At 39.6% G+C, this 14,508-nt stretch overlaps 1 protein-coding gene across 1 annotated transcript; it reads left to right on the top strand.

Moving 5' to 3' along the window:
- Window positions 1-1,305: 1,305 nt before the first annotated feature.
- Window positions 1,306-13,094, top strand: LOC115779363 (regulator of G-protein signaling 21-like). Its single transcript, XM_030727987.1, has 4 exons — window positions 1,306-1,405; window positions 7,535-7,596; window positions 12,490-12,656; window positions 12,875-13,094. The coding sequence occupies exons 1-4, from the start codon at window positions 1,401-1,403 to the stop codon at window positions 13,049-13,051; spliced, it is 411 nt and encodes a 136-aa protein (XP_030583847.1). The 5' UTR covers window positions 1,306-1,400; the 3' UTR covers window positions 13,052-13,094.
- Window positions 13,095-14,508: the final 1,414 nt, after the last annotated feature.

Here is a 14,508-nt window from a genome sequence, read left to right as displayed (position 1 = left end):
CTGTAACAACAACTCGCATAAGTGCTGTTTTCTTTCACAGCAGTCATAATATCAAAAATGTGGGCAGTCTAGAACTAGGTGTAATAATGAGATTATTAGGATGTGGAACTGCTCCCCCAAACTGGCTCTGGCTTAACTTTATGTAATTATAGGTCATAATAACAGCTTGCATACGCCTGTTAAAAGCAGTAACATTAACAACCAATCCTTTTCTCACCAGTGTCAGAGCTGTCAAAAAGCTTTCTTGAGCTTCCGCAGCATTTTCAACAGTGACATATGTTACCCATGCATGCATTCAGCAGATAAATCTAAAATAACAGAGTAGATTCCAAATATTACAAATACTACAAAAGGAAGGTGTATCATATTCTGTCACCAGCAGTGTTTGCTTTTTTTTTTTTTTTTTTCCCCACTTGGACATGATGTTGCTATAGCAACAAGTATTCACACAGATCTACAGTAATTATACTCACATTGTGAAATATCCCATTTTGTCCGACATGAAATGCACTTGAAGCATTACCTGCTGGTTTTCTTTTTTCCTGTGGTTTACCTTTGGGAATGATATTTACTGGTTTAATTGCTGTGCCCACTTTCTCTAAGGTCTTAATGCTGATCCCTCACTTCCTTACTTCCTACTATACTAGCTCATTTCTACAATGTACTATATCCATTTTTGGCTCATAAACTCTTAGACCTTCTGATTTGTAAATCCCCGTTACTGAATTTGGCCAGTAGTACTCTGACAGTTTCAAAATTGCTTCCATGAAAAAAATGCAAATTTAGATCTTTTTTTTTTTTTTTTTTTTTTAAGACCAAATTTAAATGGAATTGTTTCTGGGTCATTGAATAGCTGTACGCCTGCAAATAGTGAGGAAAGCAATGTTCAACTCACTAAATAATAATAATTATTATGTTAATTATTTTCAGATGTATTATGGGATATTATGGGTAAAATAAATGTTACCACTTGATTCTGAAATTAACATATTTTTCACATGGCCTTCTTAAAGAGCCAAAATCTAATCCAAACAGGTGTGCAGCAGCAGGGAATAGTAAGTAACTAATGATATGTTTTTTTTTTTTTAATTTCCAATTCAAATTATTCAGATTCATAAGTTTCTATAAACTCTATCTTGAGAAAACACAAACTTGGAAAGCAACAAAATGTGCGGTTTTGCAGCCAAAAAACGTGGCTCCACGTCTGTTTTCGAGCATGCAGTTAAAAGAACTGACGAGTTAATAGTGACATTTCTATCAACCCTGGGAACGCCTGTAGCGCAGCTCAACATGCACAGACTTGTACCTGTGAAGTAAGTCAGAAGCAGAAAGAGAAGCCTGACAAGAAGGACACTTATGTCCACAACAGCAAAAACATACTTTTCGGCAACAGAAAACACATGTTGTAAGTATGAACTCCAAATTGGCTTTGTAATTCGAGACAAAGAGGCTGTCTGTCGCTGAGCTTTTTGGTATTGTTGAATATTCTTACTGTTTTACAGTACCTCCCCTCCGGTATGCTTTGTTCTTCGGTAATGACTGACTTTCTCTGATCTCGCCCATCCAGAAAACATGTTGCTAAAATAAAACTGGGATGTGTTTTGCGGATGGTTCTCTCTTGTCTGCGAGTTGGAGAACAAGTGTTTCTGATGGGGCTCCTGTGATCTGTGCAGTTTTTATTGGAAGTTTCTTCCTTTGTGTTTCTCAGCGTGCCTGCAGCTCTCTTTCCCTTCACTCCTTCCCTCCCTAAGAAAACATGAAAAAGGGCCAAAGACGAGTGAGAAGTCTTTTAAGCTGAATGTGTTGTGTGTTCTATATGATGCACTCTGGATTAGGATAGCCTTTCTTCGGGCGCCTTGTCCTTTACTTCTGAGGTACGGATTGATAATGGGAGTGAAGCTGAAAATAGACCTTAAAACTATTAGAACCTCTGAGTGATTTTTGCTTTGTTATAAATAATTTTAAGAATTGAGTGATTTAGGACAACAATAGTTGGGCAAGTGAGCTTGTTACACAATTATCTAACAGAAGTTGTACAAATATGTGCCAGATCTGTCAGTTTGAGCCTCCCTATTAATCTCTAAAATGGCATTTTCTGCCTTCAGCATCTCGTGAACACCCTGAAAATGCTGGGTGTGCTGTTTAATCAACCTTAGCCTGCACATGGTTACTGTGCATCTGCAAGCTACTTTGCAACCCACCATCACCCTAGCTACTCCTTTCTTGCTCCTCTTGAGTTGATCAATGGCACATCTGCCATCTTTAATGCCTGCTGCTGTGTTCTGTGCTGGATCTTGCAGATGGCCTCCAGTTTTACATGTTTGGACATTAAAGGGCATTTTCACTTAATGGGATGGAAGGACAATGACACCAAATTTAATTCTAGGAAACAAGTAATTCATTTAAAAAGACAAAGAACAGATTAGTCACCAGTAGATAGGTGTCTTACTGCTTACCTTCATCTTCCAAAGACATTTTATTGCACATAAGCCCCAGCTGAATGATTCATAGAACTAGACAGAAGAATGCATGTGGTTCTGTTCACTAGAATCTGATTGAAAAATAAGTGTAAATTTGATAGTTTGCAAGCAACACAAGTCTGCAGTACCTGTCTATTATGTTGAGTCACTTGGGCAGCTGTCACAGCAGAAAACTGTGTGACACTCACTCTGCAATGTTGGCTCGCCGCAGCCGGCTGCTGGACTGCGGCGCCCGGAGCGGTCTTCCACCAGGTACTGATGCCTGGCTTCCAGAGTCAGGCTGATGCTGCTGACTTAATGACATCCTGGAGAGAGAAAAAAAATGCAATGACATCAGGAAGCGTTCTTTATGTTCTATATTTCTCCACACTGACAGCTCTCTCTAGAGCAGCGTATGGGAAAATTATACTCTGTTAAAAGAATTATGATGTCTATAACTGAGGCTCTAGAGACTGCCAAACAAAGGCTCACAGCTCTGGTCACCAGGCACCCTCTGAATCTTTGGCACAGGACATCCATACATGATGTGCACATTTATGAATGTGTATCTTTTAAAGAGGGAGAGCTGAGGGCTGTTGAAAGCGTATTCTCTCTGGAGCACCGTCTTCAAGGTGGCTGCAGATGCACCAGCAGCGTCGTCTCTGCTGCACCTGCTCCTTTCCTTTGTTCTTTTCACAGTTCACTCTCACTTTTTAGTTTTATACTCCAATCTCAAATATTAGTCTTTAGTTCAGTGCAATAGTTAAGACTGAAAATAAAGGACTCAAGTAACAATTAATTAAGATGTTTAAAAATACATAAAGTACAAGTATAGCCTACAGAAACAGACAACCTCCTCACTGTAATGGGCCACCTGGTGACTTGAAATTGTTAAATGGGACCAATTTTGCTTTAGCCATGCAAAAGTTCCAACCTGAACTTCTAAGAATCAGCCAATTTGTGTCATATCTTAAGTGCATGTAATTTACTCATGTATGAAAGGTCTGGACTGCAGATATTTCACCAGTTCAAAGCTGAGCACCTGGACTTTTCTGCTACACACACACACACACATTGGTTTTACTGTGCTTGCTGTTTTAAATTTCTCTGATAATTCTTTGAAGAAAAATTTAAAAGGTGTATTTTGGGTCAACTTCCAAGGGTCATATCATCATATGGGATAGGTGGGTCATCTAATATTAATTCTACCTGTGTTAAAGTAATTTTCTAATAAATTCATCTTTTATACTCAGAAACTTCAGTCGACTTCAGTCTTTGCTCAACTACTTTGTAGTGTCAGCCTAGTTTAAGAGTATAAAAAGTGGAAATGTTGCTGCCATTACAGCATCATATTCCTCCTGTCAAATACTGGCCCTTTTCCCCGTTTGATCCTATTATTGCCTCCTTAGATCACTTACTCTAAAAGGTTGTAAACCTTAGATAATTCTGTACTGTACAAGCAAGTAATTGATGTGCTGTAAAGCCCACCCTGGGCTATTTGAATATGTATGCTGGAGCAGCCCCTCATTAGAAGGCCCTATGGGAACATGTAGTAGGTTGTGTTAAAAAAAAAATAGGATCTAACAGAATCCTGAGGAGCTGTCACAGATAAAAATAGCCCATTTCCCTTCATCCAGAAGCTACTGTACCTGCCTGCTTACAATGCATATTTTTATTTGTCATAGACATAATCGGTGAAGCAGATATTATGCCATCCAAATGTCAGATAGCGTGAATAGGTCTTGCAGTATTTGATCCTGTGAGTTTGTCAGTGAAGGGGCTTGTTTTGTGATTTATTTGCTCTACTTTTCAGCATATTCACTTGCTGTAATTTCTTGAATAACATGCACTGCTCTGACTTATTCTTATCTGGTTCTCCGCTGCTGCTGCTGCTGCTGCTGCTGCTGCAACGACCCAGTTTGCCCACAGGAATCATTAAAGTTTCATCCGATTTAAAATCTCTGAACAAGTGTACTAATGCCAAGAGGATGCTGCTAGTTTGGCATAAAAAAAAAAAAAACAGATTTCTGACATAAACCTAAGTCACTGTAGACTAGTTAGAATTAAACTTACTGGATTTTCAGTCTGTGCTGGTAACCCCAGTCCCCACACCTTTTAAAGTGCCATCTGCATAATATCAGCAGCTTGTATGAAAAATGTTTCGTTATGGTTGTTTGTACAACTGTGATTTACTAAATGTGAACAGATTTTCAGACTAGCTCTAGCTAACACTTTTTTTTAAATTAACTTTTATTTTGTGTATACTTTTGCATATGAAGGAATTTAATATAATAAGAGTGTGTGTATTGCTGTTTAAGCCTTTAAGTTTCTGCGTGTTCGTTTCATCGAACAGGAATGACAAAACAACAGAATAAGGAGTCCAAATATTAAATTTAATAAAGCCATTTCCAAACAGTTTACAGATTAATCCGGGTCAGAACTGCATACCATGCCCAGTGTGGTGCTGGACATGAAATGGAGTACTGGCACTTTCTAATTCAACTTACAGTTGTCATATAGTCAGAGCATATCAGTCTTGATTACATCATTTACAAAACAGAATGTGGAAAACAGAGAATTTCAACAACAGGGTGACCTCGAAGTCTCCATTTCTATCATTGTGTCGTCTTCATCAATGTGGCTCATTGTACAGTCAGAACACAAAGTTCATGATGACACAGAACATTATAAGCTTCTGTATTTTTAATCAGTTAAGTTATTTTCCAGACAAATTTCTCAGGGAAGTAAACGTACGTAAGTAAATGTATGTGGCATATACTATGAATATTCCAACACATACTTTCATTTCAGTACTTTCATTTATTTTTTTCCACACTGCAGTATAATTAATTTTACTGCATTAACTGATTAATATAATTTCAACCTAAGAGGAGAAATTATTTTTGATTGGAAATAAATACGTCAAAAAATGAGTGCAGAAAACACTGGGTATGAATTTTGTATTACACAAACACAGCAGTGTTACACAAGAACCTGAAAACTGCTTTATATCAAGTAACTGTTTTGCTAAGCGGTGAAACAAATATTCAAGTAAAACCCATGATGATCTGCATGGACCTGGTTTTATTGTTGCTAGTTCTGTTTCCTCCCTTTGGTTCTATTTTCCCTTCAGGTTTTCTATCACACTTGTTTCCTATCAGCTAATTATAAAGCCCTTTGTTCCCTTCCAGGTTACCTCTGAACTTTGCTGAGCTTTCCAGCATTTTTGTCTTAATTGTTCACTGGAGAAAGTAACGTGTCACACTACTCGTTACATTATGTTTATGTTACTCCGTAACATGACGTAAAATGTGCGGTCACGTAATTATGAGTAAACGATATAACCCTTAGGCTATAGTCCCACACGTCAACACAAGTTTGAACACAAAACCGACAACGCAAAGTGAAAACTGGCCCAAAGAGGCTTCAAAGAGACACTGCTGAGATTCCATTGCAGAAACAGGTAGAAATGGGCGCTACAAGCAAGATCAGGCTCTGGCTGCAGGGCATGCAATCTGAGTTCTTTGCTGGCATTGTGCATGCTGTCTGTGCAGATATACAGCATAACTGTGTTAACACAACTAAAGTTCTTAAAGTAAAAGTGGTTATTATGCCGAGGGGCCATTTTTAAAATGTTATACATTATCGCAGTCATGTGGAAAAAGAAAGTTTCCCCAGGGCTCTATGCAGTCCTGTGAAAAACTAAGTACACCCCATATTTCAGTAGCTTGTAGGAATATGTTTAGCAGCAACGACTTGAATTTAATTGTTTTCTGTATGACTCACAAAGTTGTAGAGGAATTCTGACACTCTTATTGCTTCACTTCGTTGAGGTTTGTGGGCATTTGTTTATGCACAGCTCTCTTAAAGTCCCACCACATTATTTTAATGAGGCTGAGGTCTGGACTTTGGCTGGGCCATTGCAGCACCTTGATTCTTTTCTTTTTCAGCCATTCTGCTGCACATTTGCTGCTGTGCTTGGGATCACTGTTCTGCTGCATGAACCAATTTTGGCCCAGCTGATATGTTGTGTTTGATTTTTCTCCAAGCATGGCACACTCCATTATGACCGAAGAGCTCCATTTTGGTTTTGTCTGTCCAAAGAATTTTGTTCCAGACGTCTTGTCATAGTTCAGATGCAGCTTTGCAAACCTAAGCTGAGTTGCCATGTTCTTTTTTTTTAGAGATTAGGCTTTCTCTTGGCAACCCTTCCAAACAAGCCACACTTGTTCAGTCTGTTTCTAATTGTATTATCATAAACTTTAACATTACAGGCCTCAGATAGCATGTTAAAAGTCGAAACTGTAGCTCCTGGGGTTTTTGCAGTTGTTCTGAGCACTGCATTATCTGACCTTGGGGTCAATTTGCAGGGATATCCACTCAAGGGAAGCTCGTGGCATTGAAAGCTCCTGTCCAGCAAACTGCAGAAACTTCTCCTTTTGTAGAGGTGCTCACACTGATGATCAGTTAATAAAGTGCATTTGATTAGAAGCACCTGGCTGTCACTTGCCTTCTTAATGTACTTATAGGCAACCGATCAAAACAATGATTTTCACATTATTCTGTGGTAACTACACTGTGTTGTCAGCATTTACTATAAACTTTGTGATGATACGTAAAAGCAAAAAATGTAAGGAAAAGATCAGAACACTTTTTTTCACTGCTGTGGTCAGGAATGAACTCCCATCCAGGAGACAACACTGAGTGATCTAATATTTGGCATCAGATATCAGATCATTCACTGTACTGCTACCTGCTATTCAATTAGGAGCCACTATCAGCTGAGATGTTACTCATTGTCATTAATTTCATCCTCTAGACTTAATATGACAAAACGAGGTACCCATTTGGATTTTTATTAAACTGACAATATGAATGATTTATATCAGTTAATTTAAAAGTGACGCTTAGGAGATAAAACATTAATTAGTTAATCTAATGTAATAAGTGGGTACAATTTGGGATTTTACTTTTTATCAGCTTATCATTGACAGGACTGTGCCCCAGTTCTTTGTACAGAGTGTACATTGTCTGTTTGACAAGACGTACATTTCATGAAGATTTTTGCTCTGCAGGGCTCCTGCTGATGATGTCATGGCGTGGGGGGAGTCATTTGACCATCTTCTGAAGTGTAAAAGTAAGCCCACTTAGTCCTCTCATTCTCCTGCCAAAGCCTGCTCTCTCAATTCCTCATCCTCTTTTTTTTTTTTTTTTTAAATCTTCTCAATTCTGCGCCGCTCGGCCCTGCAAATCTTGGTGAATTGCCCTCTGGGCTTCTTTAGGAGGATCAAGGATATAGTCTTCCCTCAAGTTCATCAAACCCATTTGGAAGATATATTTAAGGAGTAGACACTGGCCGAGATAAGAAGCGTGATCTGAGCTGCTGGTGTAGATAGGATGATTTCAACCGGCTCTTATTCATTTAGAAAGCCGGCACCTGCTCGTGGCTATCACCTGACCATACTCCTGCCCTTTATTTGAAAGTGACAGAGGTGGCAGATAAGTTCTTTCTCTTTCCCACTCTTTCTGCTGCCTTTTGTCTCTCATTACTTCGCTGAAATGAATTCAGCCCATCTGCAATATTTTAGCCTGTCGTCTTCGGCGTCAAGATTAACTGCCCTCCAGAGTATAAATTTCATCTTGCATTCCATTTACTCCATTTCCTTTTGAAGGACTGCAGTGACATGTGATAAATAGGTAAACAGTGGCAAAAAATAAATTTTTATGGCACTCATATACCTTTACGTCTCGTGTGAATTTAAACAGTCAGCTCTGTTATGATTGAAAGCTCAGATACGGAGTGATTTGTAGACAGGAACAAGCGGCCTCTGGATGTGTTTTGTTTCCTGTCAATTACTGTCAGAGCACCAGCTGTGATTTATGTAAAGCGATTTCTGTGAATAACGCTGGTGTTCGCAGTTAGCTGCTTGTTTGTGCTCCCCTAAGACGAGCTGAGTATTTAACACCTGCGTTGGAATCACAGCTCCGTGAATACGCCCATAATAAAGGTAAGGAGTGTGGGGAGCAGATAACAAGAAATATTGGTGTGTGCAATTATACGATGCCGTGGCAGAGCACGCGGGGTTCGGTTTTGAAGGTTTTGAAGTTAAAAGGGCCTCCAGACATCCACCACAATGCCTGGCAGTTTTCTGTATCGTCTCTTTGTTCACTGACTTCTTTGAGCTTCCAAGCACTATTAGGAGGAAAGGAGCATGTGAGCAAAAGATACAGAATTGCTTAACCTTCAGAGAAGGCTTATTGCTCTTATGAAAATTTGCCTAAAATACATTATAAATTTAACTGCGAATGGGTTAAATTTTCTTTTTAACGAGCATAGGGCAGAGGTTTCTGGTAACATACGGTGAAATTAAAATGGGAGAAGACTCAGAATGAGCTGCTCATTTCTGTAGATTAGATGTGAAAATCCTTCATATCAGCAAGTATAAAAGGTTACGCTCAAGTCTAATGTACATCATCAGAACTCAGACTGTGATTAAGCATGATGATGCACATGGATGTAACACATAAACTACTTCATTCTGTAATCAAGACCTAAAGAGGTGGATAGATTCTCAGGAATGGTGCCTACAATGACAATAAAGTTTATCCTATCTTATCTTAAATAAACCTTTTAGTTCTCTGAGACCTTCAGTCAAAACAGGACTGTTATCTCAACTGCAGTAATAGATATTTGGTGATATGGTTCTGCTCTGAGACCTCTCTGAACTTTCATGCACATACATGGAAAATTAAAAGGCGGGGAGAGCAGCAGCAGCAGCTTCCCTCACAGTACAGAGAGCATTTGGCATCAATAACATGAGAAGTCATAAATAGCATCGATAGCTGGAGTTTAGGTGGGTTGCAAAGCAGCTTGCAAAGGCAGCCGCAACAAATGATTATTGGCTCTGAAGGCTGCTGGAAATAATACAATGCTCAATTAGATTTTTTTTTTTCCAACTTTTTTAAAAGATGAATTTTCAGTCAACTTTTTTTTAGATTTTGTATCTTGCCACCAAGAAATTGTGTAATCATTTATATATCCTTTTTGAAGAAAGTTATATATCACTTTTTTAAAATTTTAGTTTGCACATGATTGAAAATTCTAACAAGCCCTCCTAACAATCATATTGATCTGACCCAAGCAAGCATTCCTGAGTCTTGTGTCGAAATCACATTAAAGTTTCCCCATTTATCTTCATTGTCACTGGGTTTTGATTTAGTTTCAGGCATCAAAACCATGCAGTAAAAGCTTGGAATTGGTCATATTTTGGATCAACCCGGTCTCACAGCAGTTTGTGAAACTGTCACAAAGAGTCTCTTTATTTTTTTTGTGTTCATGGACGTGAATTATTATGCTGTTTCCTGTCCATGAACACAAATTTGTCAGTAATATATTTCAAAAGGAACTCTATTTAATGTCACAGTGGTAACCAAGAAAACAAGGTTTTAAAAGACACGGCAACTGCTCCAGCTCTTGCTCCAGCCTCTGACGGGGACGGTCGCATTCTATCTCTCTCCCTGCCCTCCCTATCTTTCCTGCTTGCTGCTTGCTGTGAGAGCGTCTCTTGCACACTGTTCGAATAAGAATAAGATTGAGAGCAATATGGATTTGGCAAACTGGGCCTTCACGACCATTGATCGAATTTTTTCCACTATGAGATCTGGGAAAGGGGAGCCTGCGTGTCCGAGTGGAACAGACCCGGTTGGATACGTCATCGATTCTTGGAGCTCGTGGAGACCTGTGTGCTTCTCGGCCCTCGAGGTGGAAGACGTGGAAGACGCTTACATATTTGGCTATCTGGTAGCGGTATCTTTTCTGTTTGGGCTCGGAGGATACCTGATTTACCGAGAAATCAAGAAAACCTGGACGGCAGTTCGACATCTGCAGAGGCTGCCGACCCAGGTGGATGGGCTGACCAGAACCGTACAGACTGATGAACCTGAGCCGTAGACTTGGGGAGTAGCAGGTGAGAGGGGTTCGATCTGGAGATAAGGTACGGTTCTGCACAGTGAGGACGGTAACTAATGAATTTGGATTATTGGATTTATTGAATGGTTTCCCAGTGAGACTGAAGGCTGTTGAAAAAAAACAAGCAGCCTGTTCCAAAACAACATCTGCATTATCAGAATTCGGCTCCCTAGCCGGCCTTGGCTGGCAATCATATCTCTCCAGAGCTATGCGTGACGGCCGCCCTCCCCCTCAGCCCTCTCTGTGATTTGTGAAGCTGGATCTGGTGTACCAAGGCCGCTGATGAACTTCCATCACTATCAGCGAACTGTTTTGGCTGGGAGCTGGCATCTGGGCTCCACAATGCCCCCACCCTCTCGTCTCCGTCTGCATCCCCTCCTGACCCTGACCCTACCCACCATACTGCTATCCCGGCTTTATATGTGCAATATGCTTTTGCTGAGGTGTTTTTTGGAACTTCGTAAGGTGTTCTTTATGAACACAGTATGAGATGATTTTTTGAACCTAACTATCCCAATGTATCTCTTTCTGTCTTTCTGCTAAAGGTAGCGCCGTTGAGAAACGGCTGCATGACTTCAGACAGCTGTCCCCCCTGTCTGTGTTATGTTTATGCTTGTTTTGGATGGATGTTCTGTTAACTGCAATTTCCCGATTTGTGGGACTAATAAAGGCATTCTTGATTCTTGATTCTTGAACTGTTGTACACTGCTCGGAAAATTAAAGGAACACTTTCCATCCATCCATTTTCTACCACTTATCCTAGTTCGAGTTGCGGGGGTGAAAGTCTAATTAGAGAAGCCCAGACGTCCCTCACCCACCACCTTTTCCAGCTCATCTGGGGAGTCTCCTCCCAGTAGGACACGTGTAGAACACCTCACCTAGGAGGTGCCCAGGAGGCATCCTAGTCAGTTACCTGATCAACTTTAACCAGCTCCTTTCGATGTGCATCCTTGTATCCTCGATCTCGTTCTTTCGGTCTCTACCCAGAGCTCGTGATGATAGGTGAGGGCAGGGACGCAGATCGACTGGCCAATATTAAACATGTTTTCAATGAGATATCAGATAATTTTAACAAATCCATGACTGCCAAACACAAAGTACATATTTTATTACTTTCATTCAGAGAAACAAACAGTATGATAAGTCAACTCTGTTATAGCCAAATTAGGCAATCTATTTTTTTTTCGACCTCGATGACCAAGTTTGATGGAAACAGAACTGACAATTTTAAACTTTTAGAAAAAAACTTTGACACTGAAAAAATGCTCTTGGTCCAAGTACTTTTTAGATTTTAGAGTAGTATATATATACATGTCATATTGATGCAAAATTCTTAGTCACATATTTTTTAGAGATAAACATGATTTTAAAATAATTTTAATGTGATACAATTATTAAATATAAATAAAGTACATAAAATGTTACCAAAAGGAATTCAAAAATATTTTTATTATACAACACGATGGACAAAAACACGAACCAAAACGTGTTTCTCAGCTATATTAGACACTTTTTAAAGAAAATATAATAATTTCATGGCCTGTGCCATCTTATGATCTATAAAAGTGAGTAAAAATTATTAAAATCTGAAAAAAATAAGGCCATTTGGACAAAACAGACCAGAAATAATGACTGCAGACACCGTTATATAATCACTCCTATACACAGCATGGGCATTGACAAGTAATAGGTTAATATGCATTTATGCCTACTGTTCGATGTTGGAGCATAAAAAGCTGGCCTTACCTGACACTGCTACTCCAAAGTAACTGGTTATAACCGTTTTATCTAATTGTCAGCCTGATAAATGTGAGATACCTGCTCTCTGGTAGCTGTTGATTCAGTTTTGTGGTGTAAAACAGGAAAGAAAGAAATAAGAAGCTTTTCCAACCTGTGTAGTTATAAAACTGTACAGCAGAAAACTGTAGCAGACTGAACACCCTGTATTTTAAAGCATGGAGAATTATGACACTCGGGTCCTTAAAAATTCAAGTCTTTGCTTCTTCAGTGTTTGAAATGAAACTGTCAGGATTTCAAAGTGTTTCTGTTGCCTTTGCACAGCTGGCCAGCTGGTGTTTGAGGACTTCTTGAGGACAGAGTACAGTGAGGAGAACCTTCTTTTTTGGCTGGCCTGTGAGAAGTACAAGAAAATTACCAGAGCGAGAGAAATGACCGTTGCTGCCAAAAGGATTTACACCGAGTTTGTTCAAGTTGGTGCGACTAGACAGGTATGACTTTTGTAAATTGAGTAAAGTCAGACTTGTGTATCTTCAAATCACCCTCAGCTGCTGGTAGTTCAACACGCTTTTACTGTGAAAAACATTCACGTTTAAAGGAAGCCTTTCACTCTTTGTTGCTCAGTGTCACATAGTTTATCTAAACACAGGATGTAAAAATATATTCAGAAAGAAAGGTCAAAATAAAAGCTGCTGTTCTCTGAACTCAGATAAACATCGACTGTGTGACGAGAGAAGAAATCAGCGAAAATATCTCTCAGCCGGGGCCAAATTGCTTCGACAGGGCGCAGAAACTGATATATGGCCTGATGGAAAACGACTGTTATCCACGATTTCTGAAATCAGAAATCTACCAAGCTCTCCTGGAGCAGGATGAACAGCAATGAAAGCAACATGAAGACAAAAAAAAAAAAAAGCAAAAAACACACCTGACACCTCATCGAATGATTGATTTTGTACCTCAGAAGATTCTCCTTAGAAACTCAGTTAAACAAAAGGGCCTGCCTGTCAGGCAGAGCAGAAGTGAAAGGAGATGCAGAGCTGTTGGTATGGGGACTGACAGGATCTAAAAGCCAAACATGATCTAAATAATGTATTAAGCTCCTTTTGAAGTCAATTTTTGTTTTGGAGTGCTTTATATTGCACAAAACGGCTGTAAATCAGAAAAAAGGCTGATATCACACCTTGAAAGGTTGATGTGTATTTGGATGAGCATCAAGGGTAAATTGTTTATCATTTGTAAGCACGTCCCCCTTAAATGATTTAGAAGATGTTTCTGAAAAGTTAATTTTTCATAACAGTCTTTTGGTATCAATCACACAAACTAATAAGATATGAATACTGTTAAGGGCCTGACTAATATGATAAGATATTAAAGTGTGATGTCATCACTTTGGCCTGATGAAATTCTGTATATGCATATTTGAAAAGTGGTTTCATGGCAGTAGGAAATGTACAGTCATTTTATATTGTTGCTGTGGTGCATCACACAGGGGATTTTTGTTCAGTCTGGTTGCAGTACATAAACTGATGCCTCTATAAAGGGTTTATGTCTTGCGCAGCTGGGGATCAAGCTGCCAATCATGTGATTACCGCACAATACGGTACCACCAAACCATTGTACGCTCCCTGTCAAAATATTGACAGTAAATATCATGTTAAAAACTGCCGTATTGTTGTTTTTGTTGGAAAAGTGCTGCAGCTGTTGTTGCTAATTAGAGGTTTAAAAAAAAAAATAGCTCTCCGTGTGAGCCTGTGTGTATGCGAATGCTGTGCGTGTGTGTGTGTGTGTGTGTGTGTGTGTGTGTGGGTGGGTGTGTGAGAGAGCGAATGTGGCCCGCACTATGTCCATTTTGTCAAATGATGTGTTAAACGCCCCCTTTGTGCGTGCGCACACAGAGCCTGACGTGGAAAGCCTGGGTTAGCAGAGGAAGTTGATCTCGTAAGATCTGACCAGAGCTTTCACATTTGTCAAGCCAGCTAACGCAAAGAAAGCCTGGCTTTGTCAAACTTGCTTTGTAGTTTCAAGTTTGAAGTTTCAGAGCAGCGGTGCGCAGCTTTCATGTTGGAAATAAATCGCTGAGAGTGCACTGAGTGTTAATTTACAGGAATAACAATTTTGTGTAGTATTCACAGACACTGTAAAAGATGAATGCAGCTTCCAGGCCTGAAACGGTAAGCCAGCAGGAAAGTGGTGATCACCCTCGTAGCACCGGCTGTTGAAGAAGGCTACATCGAGCTTGCTACATAGTCCACCCCTCAGAAAAAAAGTCTGTCAAAAAAGATAACACCTGATTTGAGCTTCTTTGGTTATGAAGCATGAAGACATATTGTGTTTTCATGT

Source organism: Archocentrus centrarchus, chromosome 4, assembly GCF_007364275.1.
Source record: "Archocentrus centrarchus isolate MPI-CPG fArcCen1 chromosome 4, fArcCen1, whole genome shotgun sequence".
Taxonomy (NCBI): Eukaryota; Metazoa; Chordata; class Actinopteri; order Cichliformes; family Cichlidae; genus Archocentrus; species Archocentrus centrarchus.
The sequence above is the reverse complement of the archived record's forward strand: the minus strand, read 5'-3'. Positions and strand labels throughout refer to the sequence as shown.

Excerpts from the sequence above, each read along its gene's own strand:
- LOC115779363 (XM_030727987.1), top strand. Across the intron at positions 7,597-12,489 it reads CCATCTTCTGAAGTGTAAAA|CTGGCCAGCTGGTGTTTGAG; the intron begins GTAAGCCCACTT and ends GCCTTTGCACAG. Across the intron at positions 12,657-12,874 it reads AAGTTGGTGCGACTAGACAG|ATAAACATCGACTGTGTGAC; the intron begins GTATGACTTTTG and ends CTCTGAACTCAG.